The sequence below is a fragment of the Macaca fascicularis genome, chromosome 16, assembly GCF_037993035.2.
Source record: "Macaca fascicularis isolate 582-1 chromosome 16, T2T-MFA8v1.1".
Taxonomy (NCBI): domain Eukaryota; kingdom Metazoa; phylum Chordata; class Mammalia; order Primates; family Cercopithecidae; genus Macaca; species Macaca fascicularis.
In genome coordinates, this window is record NC_088390.1 from 51,367,509 (window position 1) to 51,385,024 (window position 17,516).

Sequence of the window (17,516 nt, forward strand, 5' to 3'; positions counted from 1 at the left end):
GAAAGGAAAAAATTCAAAGTTTATTCAACATTAAGAATAACAGACAGATAAAGGTTTGGACTTAACAGCATAAATACCACCAATATCATGGTGTACAATTAAACTAACCTCATGTCAACTTGTACCTGTTTAACAGATGCAATCTTTGTGGTGTTGCCAAAAGGATAATGGATTATCGTTATGTTTGGTAAGGTGCTTAAAATTAAAGACTTTATGTTGACTTATTCACACACACACACACACACACACACACACGCACACGCACACTTACACTTGGCCTCCTGTAAAATGTATTGACTTTAGTTGCTATATCCGATTCGGATAAGGCTTTGCTCATTTTTTAAATGACATTAATAATTGCAGAAAAAACCTGGAGGAGACCTTGGCCTTGCCAGTGGGAGTACCTAGACGCAGAAGGTGATCGCCACCTGGACGGTAGAACACTTAGTCTCAGACATCTGCAGGGTGCCGAGACCCCAGGTGCTAAATCCAGATCTCCAACCTGCCATCACACACAGGCAAGCAGGCCCGGTCCCCTGCCTTGGGATCGCTCTAATTAACTGTGATAAAGATTAAGTTTTCCTTAAAGGAAGATTAGGGTAAAATGAGATAAACTACTAGAAAAACCAAAGTATAGCTTTGCATTTCACAGAATGTCTATTGTTTTACCCTGCGACAGTGGGGAAGGTGCCACTGATAATTCTTCTTGCTTCTTCTGAAAATAGACCCTAGACCTTCGAATGTACATTTGGAATTACCGTGAGTTCCCCACCAAACCAGTGGGTTAGAAGGAACCTCGGGGTTATCTAGTACAGGTTCCCACCCACCCCGCTGTGGAATCCCATCTGTATTCTCCTCAAACAAAGGGTCCTTCTGCTTCGAGGGATGGGTCCAGGGAGGCCTGTAGTATTTAAAGACAAAAGGCCTATCACAGTCTTGCCAATAATGTGATAGTTGAGTGGTTCCAAGTGGCCACTTTCTGAAGAGAAAGAAGTAATGATTTACAGCCCTCCCCTCCACTAACTACCTCCTTAAGGCAGCACCAGCAGAAAGACAGGCTGGTCAATGTTTGCCTCTCTTTGTCAAGTCTAGTCAAAAGAAACAACAATGTGACCTCATCATGAGGTCCTAAGCTGCTCCTTCCAAATCATCTCTAGATGATGTCAGTGTGATATGATTTGGATTCACTGTTAATGGCCAAATAATTAATCTCTGAAAGATGCTTAGGATGAAAAGGTGAAAAATGACAAAGGGACTCTCATAATAGCTGCAGTGTGCAGACATGTGTCTAACCCTGGTTGACCCAAATCACTCGGAGTCAAGCCATGAGCCCCCTGCTCCATGGAGCAGATCTGCCTTGTTTGCTAGTTAACTGCCCTGGATGGAGAGGCAGCCAGTCCAGAGGGAGTGTTCGTGTGTGTGTGTCGTGACAATGACTTACATATAAGGCACCTGTACAGACTCCAAACTGTTTAAATGTTTAAGACGAGGTAGGTTTCTGAAACCTCTCCTGGCACACAAGAGAATACATTTGATTAGAATCTTTTTATTTTTTTCTGCAGAAAACATTTCAGATGCTCATTTGAGATAAACATCTAATTCCAAGAAAGACCAGTGCTCAAATATAGTTTTTTCAGCTACCATTTGATATGGCCATAAATTTGGATGGTTCATGTTGCAATCCTTCCACAATTCTCCACTTAAAGACATCATGTTTCTTTGTTTTTAATGACTATTGCCATCTAACAATTCTACAATTCGCCTCTTTGCCTGTAAAAAGGCCAACTCTACGTCCACTTGTGTCTCGTATTGATATCTTTTATTTAGCTCTGCTTAAGATTGCAAAGGTTTTTGATTTTATTATTCACCTGAACAATGTATTGCAACTCCAATTGTACTGCAATTCTGATACACCCCCACCTCTTGCTGTTATCTATAGCTTGTGGCAAAATGAACACCTAGTGGAAATATCCTACTGGTTGGGTTTCCCAAGTCTATGACACTATGAGAGAAGCATTGCTGATGGACTGACAGGAAGACCACCAGATCATTAAAGAATTAGATATTCTGAAGGCAGGAAACTAGAAAATCCCATTGATGAAAGGATATTTTAATCTAGCATAAAATGTTTCTTTGTCGTAACAGCAGAATTTCTTGACATTTTACAACTTAATGAAACAAAAGAACAATCGTCTTTAAAGTCAAACATCTATCAAATTATAAACCAAACACATAGCACCGATATCGACCTCATAAAACGTGCGGGCCCGCAGGGTAGAACAGAACTGTCTGGGGCACTGGTAGCAACGTGCCATTCCAGGAACTCAGAATTTCGAAGTGAACATTTTTGTGGCAGATGCTTTTCCTAAAAAACACTGTATCATCCAATAAATATTTGACTAAAATCCATTTTGTGCTTTTGGGTGACGTTAACTGACTTCTTTCTGAGGCCTAATAAGAAACAAGAAAGCTCCTTGTGTATTTGAGAGCAGGATTCGTCATCACAAGCCTCGATACTGTCATACAATTTTAATTTAAAGCAGAAAATGTGCTGATGTGTCAGTGATAGGGCTTAAAATATTAAAGACTTCAAAAACCCCCAAGCGCTTCTTCTCTGTACAACATTGGTGAATATATATCTTTGCTATATAATTTTAAAACATGGAATAGTTTTCCTCTCCTCTTTTCTATATATAATATATGTCTTCCAAAATACATTGTCAGTATTTATATCTGAAAAATACTGTACAAAAAAGAACTTCCTATAATGACTCTGTATAAACATTAAACGATTTAATAATCTCTCCTTTTGGTCTATAGTAAACATTTAAATTGATTGGATTAACCACAGTTTGTGACAACACCATCCCCTTCTGAGATACACCAGTGTCTTTTACATTCATTTTTCAGAAGTCCACTTTATAAGAGCACATACGTTCAAAAGCAAACACAGAATAAGAAACATAAGCTTCAGAATCATTAATTTATGAGGCATTCAAAAAGGACACCACTGGGAAAAAGGGCCTTAGAAAACATCAACTTATTAACTTAATCAACTGATTTTCTTTTTAAAAACAGCAAAGTATAATTCACAAAAATATATATATTACCAAAAAATGGGAAAACTGAATCTTAAGTAACTGTTTTGAATATCAAGAGGGATATGGAAAAAGTTAACTAGAAAATCGGGGGGCGAGGCAGCGTGTCAGGGAAGGGAAACAACAAAACCGAACACATCAATGTCAAAGGCTAATCCAAGACGCAGTTTTTGGCTCGTGTACTGATAAATTAACCCCTCATCCTTAGACCTCCCATTTCCCTCTGCTTCCTTGTCCTAGGGAATAGTCTGGCCATGCTCAAATGCATTACTTTACTTTTTGTGTTTTAAAAGACAGTGAAATTCTTAGGTAGGGAAAATATCCTACGTCCACTAGTAATACTCAGGCAGCATGCTCTAGCGTACAATAGGATTATTGCTTTAGGTACAGACAGTGCAAAAACACACTCTGTGTTCTATTAATAGTACTCTTACTTATCTGGGGTTGGTAGAATGAAAAGGAAACTTAGTAGATAGCGGGAAGTAAATATGGGATCTAATAAATCTAAACAGCACTTTCATTTGAAGACGATTATCACCAAAACTGAAAGTAAGAGAAAAGCAACCTGTGAAGGACTAGAGCTGCGGTGTAGTGCTAAGTTATTGTGTGCACCTCATTAGCATGGTAACTTATGGACTAAACAGAAACAAGAGCTTGTACTCTTAAAAAAACTGAGATCCACTATTTTACCAGGGCCCTTTTTAGTGAATCCAAGCAGAGAGTCCTGGAAGAGTAGGTAAGCTCGAACATGAAGCAACGCTGAACAGGCAGGAGTGAAGGAGGGAGGGGATGGGAGACCCGCGAGAGGGCTCCTCAGTCTAGTAAAAACATGGCACCTTTCTTTGTTGGAACTAAAAGACGATGAGAGGGCTATCTTAAAATGGCAAGAGCAAAGGAACACGCACACGCACATACCGCTGACCACACGCATAAGCACAAGCACATATACACGCACACACACACAGATGCACACCAAAATGGGAGCCAGTTGTGTTTATGCCTCTGGTAAAGTGCTGATGTCAGAAAGGTTGGTTTGGGTGTGGTGCTATCAGACAGGAAACAAACCGTCCATCTATTCCAAAGCCAGCCTGCAAAAATGCCATCCTACAGGGGCCCGTGCCTGGCCTCATACTTGGCAAGTATGTTCTTGCATTTGCCCAGCTCCTTCCTCAAGTCAGCCACCTCCTGGCGGAGGGCCGAGTTCTCCTTCTCCAGGAACGAGGCCCGGATGGCGATCTGGTTCTCCTTCAGCCTCCGGGCGTCGCGGGAGCGCTTGGCTGCCATGTTGTTCTTTCTGCGCCTTGCCCAGTACTTGTCATCCTGCTCATTAGTTACAGAAGGGAAAAAAAAACAAGATATTAGATTTCAGCAAAGTCCAGTGCCAGCCAGGGCACGGGCAGGCTCCAGGACTGTGCAGAGGCGCCAACCCGGGTTTCTTAGCTTGTGTCTCCTTCCTTGACAGTTTCTGCATGTCTGAGAGCGTGGCCCACGAGCCACACTTCCTTCCTGGAGCAAGGACCCACTAATCTGTCCCAACAGGCTCCTACTCTTTGCCCAGCAGAGGTGTGCTCAATGAAGCAGAGATCAGAGGCTGAATGGAAAGCAGGTGGCTCACCTCACCCTTAAATGACCTTCCAACTTTCTTTACTCTCCCTGCTTAACATTTTATTTTAAGAACCCTTTTCCTCCATGGGCACTCATATGCTTTTTTGGGTATGAGTTGGCACAAAAATTTTAGAAGGCAATATGGCAATATCGATCAACTATTTAAACGCATATACTATTGATCTAGCAACTCCACCTCCAGGATTTTGTCCTGTAGCAATCTTCATACATGTGCATATACACACAAGCATACACTGTTCACTGCAGCATTATGTGCAGTAGAAAAAATGAGGAAAAACTACACCTAGGAGATTTAATAACCATGTTATGATAGAGTCATACAAAGGAATACTTGGCAGCTGTTACAAACAATGACCCACCTGCACCAGAAAGATGTTCATGATATGCCACTGTGTGACTATGTGGGTGGAAACAATGACAGTTTACACACAAATATGTATGGTCTCATCCCAGTCTGATTAAAAATCATATAACATATCCATAGAAAGAGGCGCAGAACGATTTATACTAATCTATAAAAGCAGGGCCTCTAGAAGGGGGATTGGCAGAAGCAAAAGAAAGAGGTAAGACTTTCTACCTTTTATATTATTCTGAACCATTATGATATCATATAATGGATACATACACTTTGGTAATTAAAAATAGAAATTAAAAAAAAAGGCTTCAACCTGCCACTAATCAAAGTACTCATATTGGCGGCCAGAATTTACATAATTTACTCTAATTTCCTGTTTAACTGTTCTCCGGGCCCTAATTAGCCTGAGTAATATTTTACTGTGGTCAGTGAAAAAACAATCCCTCCTTCCCTGCCCTCCACCCCCGCTGCTACCTCCCTGACAGAAAGGAAAACTTCTTAAGAAGACTCCGAAACAGGGATCTTCTTTTAGATCTTCCCAATTCATTGATGGTGCCACCTGGTGAATTTTGCAACTCCCCTTTTTCAGCAACTTGCAACAGCAAATCCCTCAGTCCTAGCAATTCTACTACCTGCAGTTACATGACACCCAGAGTAAGTGGATCAGGCCAGTGCTTGCCCCCTCAGAATTCCAAGGGGCAGCTGGCATTGGGGGAGGTCACATGGGTTGGGGCCAAGGCTGCAAGGAAAGTCTAAGGTCAGCGGTCCACCCCCAAAACTGCCCATTACCCTCAACAGGCATTTGCCCTGCACAAATACAGAAAATGTGGGATAGGAACTGTGTAGATACCTCCTATCTGCCGGATGGCAGATCATCATCAAACCAGTACTATCATCTTAAATAAAGCACCCCCAGCTTTTTATACACTTCATAACTATATGTAACAGGGTAAAAAAAAACAATTTTCATAATAGATGATACCAGAATTCTTCTGGGTAGAGGGAGACGGCTGCTCTTTGAAGAATACCTGGGTAAGCAAGCTAGGGCAGGTGTGCAATGGCTGTTGGCCATATTTGTTGTCTGTGCTTCTGAAAGCGAGCAGGGGAGCTGGAGGCAGGGGAGAGGCTGGGAGGGGCCAGGAGAGTCCATGACATCATGGTGGTGAGGGGGCCCAAAGGCATATTAACAATAGTGGTGAAGCCTCCAGTTCTGACGGAAGTTATTTGTGTTTTGATGGAAGCCTGGGTTCTACTCCCTTCACAGTATCAGTAAATCTATACCCAACAATGTGCCCGGGAGTGTGGTTTCCAAAAACATTCAAAAGAGGACTTGATTTAGGATGTATCAGAGTCTGCACACAGGGGAACAGCAGCCCAGGAAGCGAAGGAGTACATAAGAATGAGCCCCTGGAAGACTGTAGAAACTGCATGTATGTGATGGGGGAGGAATGAGGAGGTCACACCATAGGCCACAGGCTTGGTGTGGCCTAAGACAATTCTGACCAGGTCTTAAAGCCCAGGGAGTCACCAGCTGACTTCAGGGTAACAACCAACTTCTCTCTAACTTATTAGTGCTCTTCTCACTTCTAAAGTGCTTTCGTTTCCCAGCCTCACCTGTCCACACATGCAGATGAGCCAGCCAAGGTGCGGAATGCAAAACAAACCTTTCAGGTGGGAGAGAGGGGAGCTGGGAACCGGGTCAAGAAGAGGATACAGAAGGCAGGAATGACAAAAGGAGTGTCCTGTACTAGAAAAACCAGCTCGCCTCCCTTTGTTATCGCAGAATGGTTGTGGGCAGGGGGAAGAGGGATTTTGAGCAGGGCTGATAAACTAAACTTGGCACTCCATCCCCTGCCCCCTTTCCCTCTATCTCCCAGGTGCTGATGCCATCTGGCTACTCAGTTACCTCCATGCAACAAGGGACCCACTTAGCCCTGCCGCAGCCAACAGGTCAACACTCCCTGTTTCTCACCAGTCTAGAAGTTCCATGAAAGCAGGAACAGTATCAGTATTGGCTCACCTCAGTATTCCCAGCCCCTGATACCGGGTTAGAGGGTTGGCACACACTAGCATTTGGAAAATATTCATCGAGTGAATGAATGGACCCTTAAAAGCATCAAGAAATCCAGGTGATTAAATGGATTTTCAGCTAGGTACCCCAGCATGTCAACCTCAATTCTCCCTTCATTCTCCAGGGCATGCATGCTAACCCTAATGACTGGCTCAAGAGAGGAAGTTCAGGCAGCTGCAGGGAAGATCATTTTTGGTGGGGGCCATTTCATTAAATTGGTTTCCTTGCCCAATGCTGGGGGCCAGAAACACCTTCTCCCCCACCTACCCTTAGCTCAGACCTTTCTGCCAGAAGGAGAAACATGCTACAGCTCTGCTTCCTGCTTTATATTAGCTCATGGTCTTTAGCTTGAGACTTCATCCACAACTAAAAAATATCCAAGGACACCGGGCAGGACAATGTGCCAGCCCATTCCCCCGCTGCTATGTGAAAAGGTCAGGCCTGACCATGACAGCAGCAATATGTGTAATTCCAGCACAGATAGTTTTTGCCTGGCCTCCTGTTGCCAAGGTTACCTGGGTTATTAACTAATCTTGCTCTTTGGTGCATGTGGAGACCTTGTGAAGGTCTAGCTAGAAGTTCTATCTATCACTCATAGCAGCATCCTTTCAAACTACCCTCCATTCAAGAGGAAATCCGTGTTGAACAGGATCCCTAGCTTTAGTTTAAGATAAGAGGCTTTAAAATACACAAAAAATTGGATCACTAAGAAGACAAGACTAGGAAAGGCATCTCATTGAAATAAGGTACCTAACTGCCCAAGACCTGAGCCCATGGTTGCCCCTTTCTTACCCCATCTCGGTCTAACCATCAATGTCCTGACTACTTTAGATTTTCTGGTGTTTTTACCATGTGATTTCCTTTTTTGATTCTCAGGGTGACAGCCACTGATTTGTCACCCACGGGCCCCTGTTATAGCCCTTGTCAGGGCCAACATGCTGCTGTGATCTTTTGTGAAGCTACATAACCTGGGAGCCAGGCTAAGCCTTCCCCTAATAGGTAGTGATCTGCTGACCTCAGCTTTCCATTTTCTGTATTTTCTCAACTGCAAGGTGATAACTTTAGACAAATGAATCTCTAAGGTCCCCTTCAGCCCTGACGTTTTCCTATTCTGCATTAATTAAGGTAATCTCAGGAATGTGGATGACAGCAGTGATTTAAATTGGCCAGGTACTTCTGCTTCCAGCATTTTTTCTAGATATGTAAAGCAGGAACAACTGGTCTAAGCCAGTTCAGATGATGTCTCAAATTCCTATTTCCCAGCCTAGGAGTGTCTCTACACAGGAACCCTAGTTAGGTTTGAGAGATGGGGGGCAGACAGTAAAAAAGGGCTAATTATGTCTGGTTCCAAGGCCTTGACTATGTAATACTCATATCTCTAGTACCCATATGATTGGAAAGAAGCATGAAAGTTCTAAGCAATGGTTAATAAGAAATGGTTCTTTTTTGGCATTAGCAGACATGGCATAATTTTGGAAAGAATTTTCATCCTAAGGTATCATTAAGTGTGTCTGGTTAATTTTCCTTTAAGCTGTATTTGACTTCCAAGGTAAATCTATTTCCCTTTACAAATAATGTGTCCCTTCAACACTTCAGAGAAAACCTACTCAGAATTAACCTAGCAGTGAGATATTCAAGTGATCATTACTTAAGATACAAAGTGAACAGTACATATAAATGGTGTCAGGGAATTACCAGTTTCCTTCACAAAATCCGACCCTGGTCATCCAAGGTTGGCAATATGGAGGAAGGACCTGTCTCTGGCTGTTATTCCCCGCAGCCTACAGGGAAATGGCAGCACCAAATTATCACAAATTCCCTAAAAGGAAGGTAACCCTTGGAGGGCGATGAGGTTCAGATGCCCTTCTCAAATGATTTCCTTTCTCTTTCCAACCTTGAAAGATTTGGGGTTTGATTGTATTAGACTTTTATGGGTTTGCATGCAGACAAGAGCACATTTGCTTCCTTTGTGGGCTTAAAATCACTCCATTGTGGACTTTAAATCCATTTTACCACTTCTCATTGTTTCTGTTCAGCATCAAGACATAAAAGTGTATTTCAAAAAATACCCAGACAGGAAACAACTTGCCTAGAAGTCACATGCCAAGAAACAGGAAAAGAAATCAGAAATCCTTCATGCACTAGCTTCTGGGATCTTCCTGGGGTCACCCTTTTAATTTGTCTGCAGATACCACTCTCCATTTGCCCAAAGACTGATTACCAGTTCCAATTTACCTTCAGGTCATCAGGGATGAAGACTTTGCGAGCTTTCTTGATCATGGGCTGCGGCTTCAGTTCTTCCTCAGAGAACTTGCGTTTGCGAGGGTCAAACATTTCCTGGCCAGGGATGCTGGAGAGGGCAAGATCTGCTGGGTCTGGTTCATAACCCACTGGGACCTGGATGGTGTCAGGATCAATGGGACTCGGTGTATTGCGGTTTGCTGGCAACAGCTGACCTGGAACAACACAGGAGTTTTAATTCATGAACACCCTAGAGAGTCCCAGTAGGCAGCTACTTAATGATGGTCTGAGATGAGTGGTAAGAGTCTTCAGCTCACTTATATATGGTCCTAACATGATTTATCTTACTCATCCTCACTGCATTTCTGAGAACACAGCAGGTTGAGTATGACTTGACTCACGTCACATCAGGCAAAACAGAAACCCACATACACATGTTCAAAAACTAGAGAGGGAGAAGCCCAATTTAAAGATACACGTTCATTCTTTCCTATCACACATTTGCCAGGCACTCTGCACGATGCAATGAACAGAACTACGGATTTTTCACCTTAAGGGTGTTTTCCAGGTGAGTTAGGGAGACAGATCAATAACTAGTCAGTTAGCGGAGAGTGTAGATGTTGGGATGGAAGTAAATCTCATGTGCTTCCACAGTGTGAGGAAATGGTACGTAACACAAAGGAGGTTAGGCAGCATTTCCTAGAGATGACACTTGGTACAGCTGCATCTTGAGACAAAGAGTAATTAGTCAAAAAAAAAAAAAAAAAAAAAGGGTTTTCTAGGCTCCAAGACAAGACAGAGGTTTGCATTTTTGCAGAACCACATAAAGTCTTGGGTAGCTGTCACATTGAATCAGAAGAAACCATGGAGTAGGGAGAGGTGCGAGCACAAGAGACGTGGCCAAGAAGGTGGGCAGTGGGGATATAATTTTTAAAAATCCAAATGTCACTGAGGGATGCTGAGCAATGAAGTGACAAACAGCTGATGTTTGGAAGGAAGACTCAGGCAGCATGATGAACGGATTGCATGGGGCACGGCTGCGGATTGATCAGATACAAGGCTGTTGTGATAAACAGTGCACATATTGACAGTAGCAATGGAGATAGTGAGAAGGGGATTAGTTCAAGAAATATTTAACAAATTAGAAAGAACATAATAGAGACCATCTAACTTCCACTTGAGGGTCCTATAGGCAAGACCACTGAAATGCACGAACATCCACAGAACAATGGATTTCTTGTGTTTCTCAATGTGTCTTACTGGTGAAAGTGAACTTCATACCAGACCCAAATGTGTATGCTGGGAGCTCTGAATTTTAACTTCTAGTTTTCATCTGAATTTTACAATCGCTCCTCTCGCACCCCATGAATAAATAAGAGGATGTAGTTCAGCTGTGTTTGGCGCATCTCCTCCTCTTCCTCACTGCCAATGGTAGGTCAATGTGTGAAGTATTCTTTAGGTTTCATTAAAACCTACCCCAGGTTGAAGCATGAAGCCACTGGCTTGCATTCTAGCAAAACTGTAAAACTGTGCTCATCTGCCTTCTGGAAAGGCCTGGTGGGGAGTTTGCAAAATGAATGCTCTGGGTGACCTTCTAGGTCCCCACTCTGCTTTGCGCTCTCTTTGTATCCTGCTTGCCAAAGAGGAAGAGATGAGCCCTGAGGCACTGGCAGAGGATGGAGATTTCTCATTAGCCAATCTGTCGCTCAGCTCCAGCTTCTAGAGACTGCTGAGTTCTGTACTGGATGGTGTCAAGCTAGATTTGATCTTGTGCCTCTTGAGATTACCTCAGAAAATGAACCACATGTGATTCAAATGGGGATTGTATTTTCCCTTTAGAAACTCTTTGAACTTAATAACAAAGCTACGCAGTGCCATCACTGCAACGTCCCCACCTCCCCATACTTACACAGGCATATGCACCCATCTCCTATCATCATGAAACACCTCTTAATACTTCCCAAATCTAATTGCTCCAAGATCCTCCTTAGTACTCCAATATTGTTTATTATGCTGTATCAAAATGTTCTCCTTTATTGCTTTATAAATGTTCTTAAGCTGTACACACACACACACACCTCCTCTACCATACCACATGGTCTTTTACATTTTATTCATGTATCCCCACCTGACTCCTCACCATGACGCATACTTCAGAGTTCAGCTTCTACAAAGAGTACTCCTCATTTAATGGTGGCCTCTGAGATGCTGGACTCTGACATTCATTCGTGGACATTCTAACAATAACACTTTCCATTCAGGTGGAACCTTTCTTGGCATTCTTTCTCTCTAGGATTTTCCTCCAATGGAAGTAGGTCAGCCCTACCTGCAGAGTGGAGGAAACCTAACTGGACCACAGACAAGGTACATGGCTTCCTCAGTATCAAACAGCAAATGGCAAAGGACCTGAGAAACAAAACCAGGTCCCGTTTCTCCCCAGAGATACCTTAGTGCCATCTTATTTATTTATATTTTCTGCTGAATTAACTCAGCTAAACTCATCTTTTCCTTTCATTTCAAAATGTCAATAGCATCACGAGTAAGGGGTATTTTTTTCTATCTCCTGTGGGATTTTCAAAATTTTAGTATAAGAATTGTCAATATAAGAATGCATGATTAATTTTTTAAATGATCAAAGATGTTCACTGCAAAATGTCAACAAATACAGAAAAGCGTCAAGAAAGTGAAAGTCCTGGTTCTTGCTACTCTCCTCTTCCCCCCAGTCCCACTCACTGTCTTCCCAGAGGTGATCACTCTTAACATATTGATGTGAACCTCTTATAGGTTTTTACACATAAGTGATTTAACCCAAATGGTATTATACTACCCACATATCTTAAATTACTTTTTAAATCTATCAATATACCAAATGCAATTTCCAATGTTAGTACAAATAAAACTACTTTTTAAAGGGTCAAGAGTATCCCATAGTTTGGATATATAACAATGTATAATTCCTCAACTGATGGATTTTTAGGTATATATTTTTGTAGAAGTGATTTCTAGAAGTGAGACTGCTCACACGAAAGGCATGTACATTTTTTATTTTTAAACATACTGCCAGGATGGCTATTAAAAAGTCAAAAAATAACAGATGTTGGTGAGGTTGCAGAGAAAAGGGAACATTCTTATACTGTTGGTGGGAATATAAATTAGTTCAGCCCCTGTGGAAAGCAGTTTGGAGAGTTCTCAAGGAACTAAAAATAGAATTACCACTTGGCCCAGCAATCCCATTACTGGGTTTACACCCAAAGGAACATAAATCCTTCAACCAAAAAGACACCTGCATTCGCATGTTCATCGCAGCGCTATTCACAATAGCAAAGACACGGAATCAACCTAGGTGCCACCTACAGTGGGTTGGATAAAGAAAATGTGATACATCTACACCATGGAATACTATGTATCCGTTAAAAAGAATCAAATCATGTCCCCTGCAGCAACACAGATGCAGCTGGAGGCCGTCATCCTAAATGAATTAACACAGAAAACCAAATACTGCATGTTTTCACTTGTAAGTAGGAGCCAAACACAGACATAATGCTGGGAACAATAGACACTGAGGGCTCTAAAAAGGTGGACGGAGTGGGGCAAGGTTGGAAAATGATCTATTAGGTACTATGTTCACTATCTGCATGGAGGGTTCAATCAAAGCCCAAATCTCAGCATCACATAGTATATTCATGTAACAAACCTGCACACGTACCCACTGAATCTAAAATTAAAAAAAAAAAAAAAACATTTTAAAAACCTACTGCCAAACTGTCCTCCAAAAAATGTCATATTTACACTTGCACCACCATTTGTAAGAATGCACATGTCCCACAATTTGACTTTTTAAATGTTGCCAATCTGATATGCACAACTATTACTATTGTTTTGTTTTGTTTTGTTTTGTTGAGACAGAGTCTTGCTCTGTCACCCAGGCTGGAGTGTAGTGGCGCAACCTCGGCTCACTGCAACCTCTGCCTCCTCGGTTCAAACGACTCTCCTGCCTCAGCCTCCTGAGTAGCTGGGTCTACAGGCGCCCAGCACCACACACAAGTAATTTTTTGGATTTTAAGTAGAGACGAAAATTGTTTTGTATTTTTTAGTAGAGGCTATTTTTAGGAGAGGGTTTCACCATGTTGGCCAGGCTGGTCTTACTATTGTTTTAATTTCCATTTCCCTGGTTACTGGTGACACTGAACATCTCGCATGTTTATTGGTTATTTGTTCTTTTTAGAAAATTTTCTAAGGTATTTTTATACATATACTCTTCTAGGTGAGTTTCAGAATACATTGGTTAAGTTATATTTGAAGTTATCATTTTAAATATAACAATATTTGGCATTTCATAGGTTAATTTGAGGACAACTATCTTCAAAATATTTTATACACCCACAGTATGCTCTCCATTTTTATTTTTTGTGAGCTTTCGTAAAAACATGTATCAGTTCAGTTATAGTTTTCTTTATTTTAGCCTCTCACATTTCAGTTTATTCCTTAAATGTCTTATAAGAGTTGTTACTAGCGTAAATTACCCTATTATATTTCCTAAGTGGCTACTGCTGCTATATAGTAAGCTACTAGTTTTAAAAGCTATTGGTTTATATCCAGCCACTTTACTTTCTTATCAGTTCTAATAGTTCTAACAGTTCTAACTTCTCTTAGTTTTTAGGTGAACAATCTCATCTTCTGCCTCTATAGACAGAGGTGGCATCCTTTCTATGTTTATAATTCCTACTTTCTTTTAAATAATTTTCAATTTCACTGCATTAGCCGGGTTCTACAAGACAATGAGAAGAGAGACTGAGACGAATGATCACTGCTTGTCCCAGACTTTAAAGGAATATATGCTTTTAATTCTTCAGGTCCTTCAATATAAAGGCTTGTTCTAGTATCTTAGTAGATACAACCTGACAAGGTAAGGCAGTTCCAACTCTTTCAACCTTTGTTAATAATTTTTAAAATCAGAAATAATGTATTAAGTTCCCTTAAATGCCTTTTGGTATTTATTTATTGAGATAATCATGCCATTTTTCTCCTGTATTTGTTAAGTCTGAGCTTGGTATTTCCAAAGCTTTATTTAAAAGATCCATAGTGGACAAGATCAACCCCATTACGTAGCCTCTGCAGTTACAGGAACATTGTTTTTTTTTTTTTTTCTTTTTCTTTCTAAAAGCATCTTGCTGAAACTCACTTCCAGAAGAACCAAGGAGGGTTTCTAGAGGAAAGGGTGGAACAAAGGGCTTAAAGAAATCTGGAAAGAGAATAGAAGTGACCTTCAAACCCAAAGTTGGCCTCTACTTTTGTCACAGACTGGGCATGGCTAAACCTCCAAATAGTATAACTGGAAATAGGATATTTCATATTCTTACATATTTTAGCAAGAATTTAGCAGCTTGTGTTTAATTAGCTGATTAGCAAGCAGTCGTCAGTGAAAGGAACAGCAGCACTCTATGTCCTTATCTCTTCTCTAGTCAATGGTTTATTTTTTAAATTTATGACTGCATCAAAGTCACAAATCATAGTGTTTGTGTTACTTATTATTTAATCCTCAAGGCTAATTGCAACACCTGCAATCTTTCTGATGTGCTCCTCATTCAGGCAGTTAAGTAAATAAAGCAGGAGATTTGCAGCAGTAACATCAAAACACAATAGTCTAATGTTGATCACTGATGAGCATTAGCCAGCTGATAACATTATCCTCTATCAATTAAGGCTGAGGAAAGAGAAGACAATTTTTATTTTGGCCAAAGTGTTTCCTTTAGAGCAGATGGGTGAAACTCCTAGTGATTCAAAATTTGGTGCCAAATCTTTCCCTCCTGCTCACCTCTGCCCTCCTCCTCATCACCAGTTTAGGGTCTGTTCACTTGTCGAATTCCTGGATCCCATGTGGTCATAACCTGAAATAGCATCTTTTACCCTCTTGCCATCCCCTGATGATGATACCATCATCAGGGATTACAGCTGACTTTGCTACAAACCATGCCTGCCTCTGAAAATCCTTTTAGATACGGGGAGCCAATTGACTTAGGAGACGATAGCAACACTGTAAGGCCAACGAAGAGTGCTCACAATATATACAGAGATTAAATTAAAACCTCACAAATACAGCCTAAGGATACAGGCTTTCTGGACTCTGAGGCCACAGTAGCTGGTCTCCATTCCCACAGCAAGAATCTGTTATTTGTCCAACAAGTCCTCTCTGCAAAAGCACTCATGTCCTAATGGCCAAAGGCTCATTCCCAACCCATTCATGTCCTATTCCATGTGACTTGCACTTCCAGGCAGAGCCTATTTCCCTACCCCTCACACCTGGGCTGGTCTCCGACTTGCACTGGCCAACAGAATGTGGCAGAAATGACAGTGTTAGTTCTGATGCTGGGCCTGAAGAGGCTTTGCATGTTTCTGCCCCTTTTCTGTAGCACTTCTGTCATCACCATAAACATGCCCAGTCTAGTCTGCCGGAAAATGAAAGAACAGGCCAGCCTAGGTCAGCTTAAATCACCTGAACTCTAGATATGTGAGTCCAGCCAAGATCAGCAGAGCCACCTGACCAACCCATAGCAATTACAGATGAGTGAACAACAAGCCTTTGTTTGTGTATGGTGAGTTTTTGTGGTTGTCTGGTAAACATTCTCATGGCAATGGAGACTCACCGACAAGCTGAGTTATTGTGTAGGCAGAGAGTGTTTACACCCACATTAACATTATAGCAGGATTTAAATTTGTACAGGACAATGGTTAGACCTGAGTCAGACCTGGGTTTGAATGCTGATTCTGTCACCTGTATGTTATAAACTTGAGCCTTTATAAATAAATGACCCCCCAAAATGCCCCTCTAAATCCTAATAAGATCTGTATTGGGGAAAGGGACTACTGTTGACTTTTTCCCCCTTCTTTTTTTAACCTACCTGAGTTTCAATTTCCTCATGTGCAAAAGGAGATTACTATGCCTGATTCTCAGGGGTATGTGAAAAATGAATTAGATAACATACACAAACAAAGTGCTTAGCACAATCTGTAGTACCTGGAAAGTGTGCAATAAATGATCTGCATATAAACACATATACAAAACACAGACAATAGATCACAGATACCTGAAAGTAAATCAAATAAACAGACTATTTCCCCTGTCTAAGCCAGCACTGTCTGTCCCCTGAACTACTGCAACTTTTAACCTTCTCCCTTTTCTATCTCCCATGTCCCCACAGTGGTACACAGCACCAGAAAATAACTCTAAACATGCAGACCCATGCAGGTCACATCCCCGTATCAAACCTTCCCAAGGCTTCCCATTGCCACATATGATCAGATCCACGGCTCTACCTTACTCATATACTTGGCCACACCGGCCTTCCTTCTGCTCCGTGTGTACCCTGAATGTGATTCTACCCAGGCCTTTGTATTTAGTTTCCTCTCTACCTAAAACATTCTTCCTCTGCTCTCTGCCTGCCTAGTCCTCTTGCATCATTTAGACATTAGCACGAATGCCAATTCCTCGAACCCTCTGACTTTCCTCTACCCCTGCTCGATATCCATTAAACCAACCTATTTGAGTTTTTTTTTTACAATATTTATCTCCATCTCAAACGATCTTTTCTATTTGTTTGATGTTCCCTCCACTCCCATGTAAGCCCCACGGAACAGTGACCTGGCCTTAACTGCTGCTGCCCCAGATTCTAGATGGAACCTGCATGCAGGAGATAGCGCAAGCTACCGAGCAACTGGACATAATGCCCCCCTCAGATACTAACAGGGACTTTTAGAAGGAACAGGGACTAATTTTAATTCTTATTTTCAATATTTTGCAAATGGTCTATAATGAGTATCTTCACTTTCAAAATCAGAAATTAAAAATGTTATTTTTTTCACTTTGTGCATGTATGTTCCAGGAGTCTGTGTTAAATGCTACTGAGAGAAGGCTGGGCATGGTGGCTCATGCTTGTAATGTCAGCATTTTGGGAGGCCAAGGAAGGCAGATTGCTTGAGGCCAGGAGTTCAAGACCACCCTGGGTAACACGGTGAATCCCTGTCTCTACTAAATAATAATAATAATAATAACAACAAATAATTAGCTGGGCATGGTGACACACGCTTGTAATCCCAGCTACTTGGGAGGCTGAGGCAGGAGAATCAC

The 17,516-nt window shown here is 41.6% G+C and overlaps 1 protein-coding gene across 14 annotated transcripts in view; it reads right to left on the reverse strand.

The window, feature by feature from the left end:
- The window catches only part of HLF (HLF transcription factor, PAR bZIP family member), a 59,732-nt gene continuing 42,216 nt past the window's right edge, over positions 1–17,516 (reverse strand). For 7 of the 14 annotated variants that reach the window (XR_012425629.1, XM_074019276.1, XM_005583774.3 and 4 more), the window contains 2 exons: positions 9,386–9,606; positions 1–4,418 (listed from right to left, as the gene is read on the reverse strand). Coding sequence is in view for 12 of the 14 variants with exons in the window: in XM_074019276.1 (XP_073875377.1) it covers positions 4,203–4,418; positions 9,386–9,606 (437 nt within the window). In the remaining 2 variants the exon portion in view is untranslated. Of the gene's footprint in view, positions 4,422–9,385; positions 9,607–17,516 lie in introns of all 14 variants that reach the window. The other 7 variants (XM_074019273.1, XM_005583773.5, XM_074019270.1 and 4 more) reach the window with 2 other exon arrangements.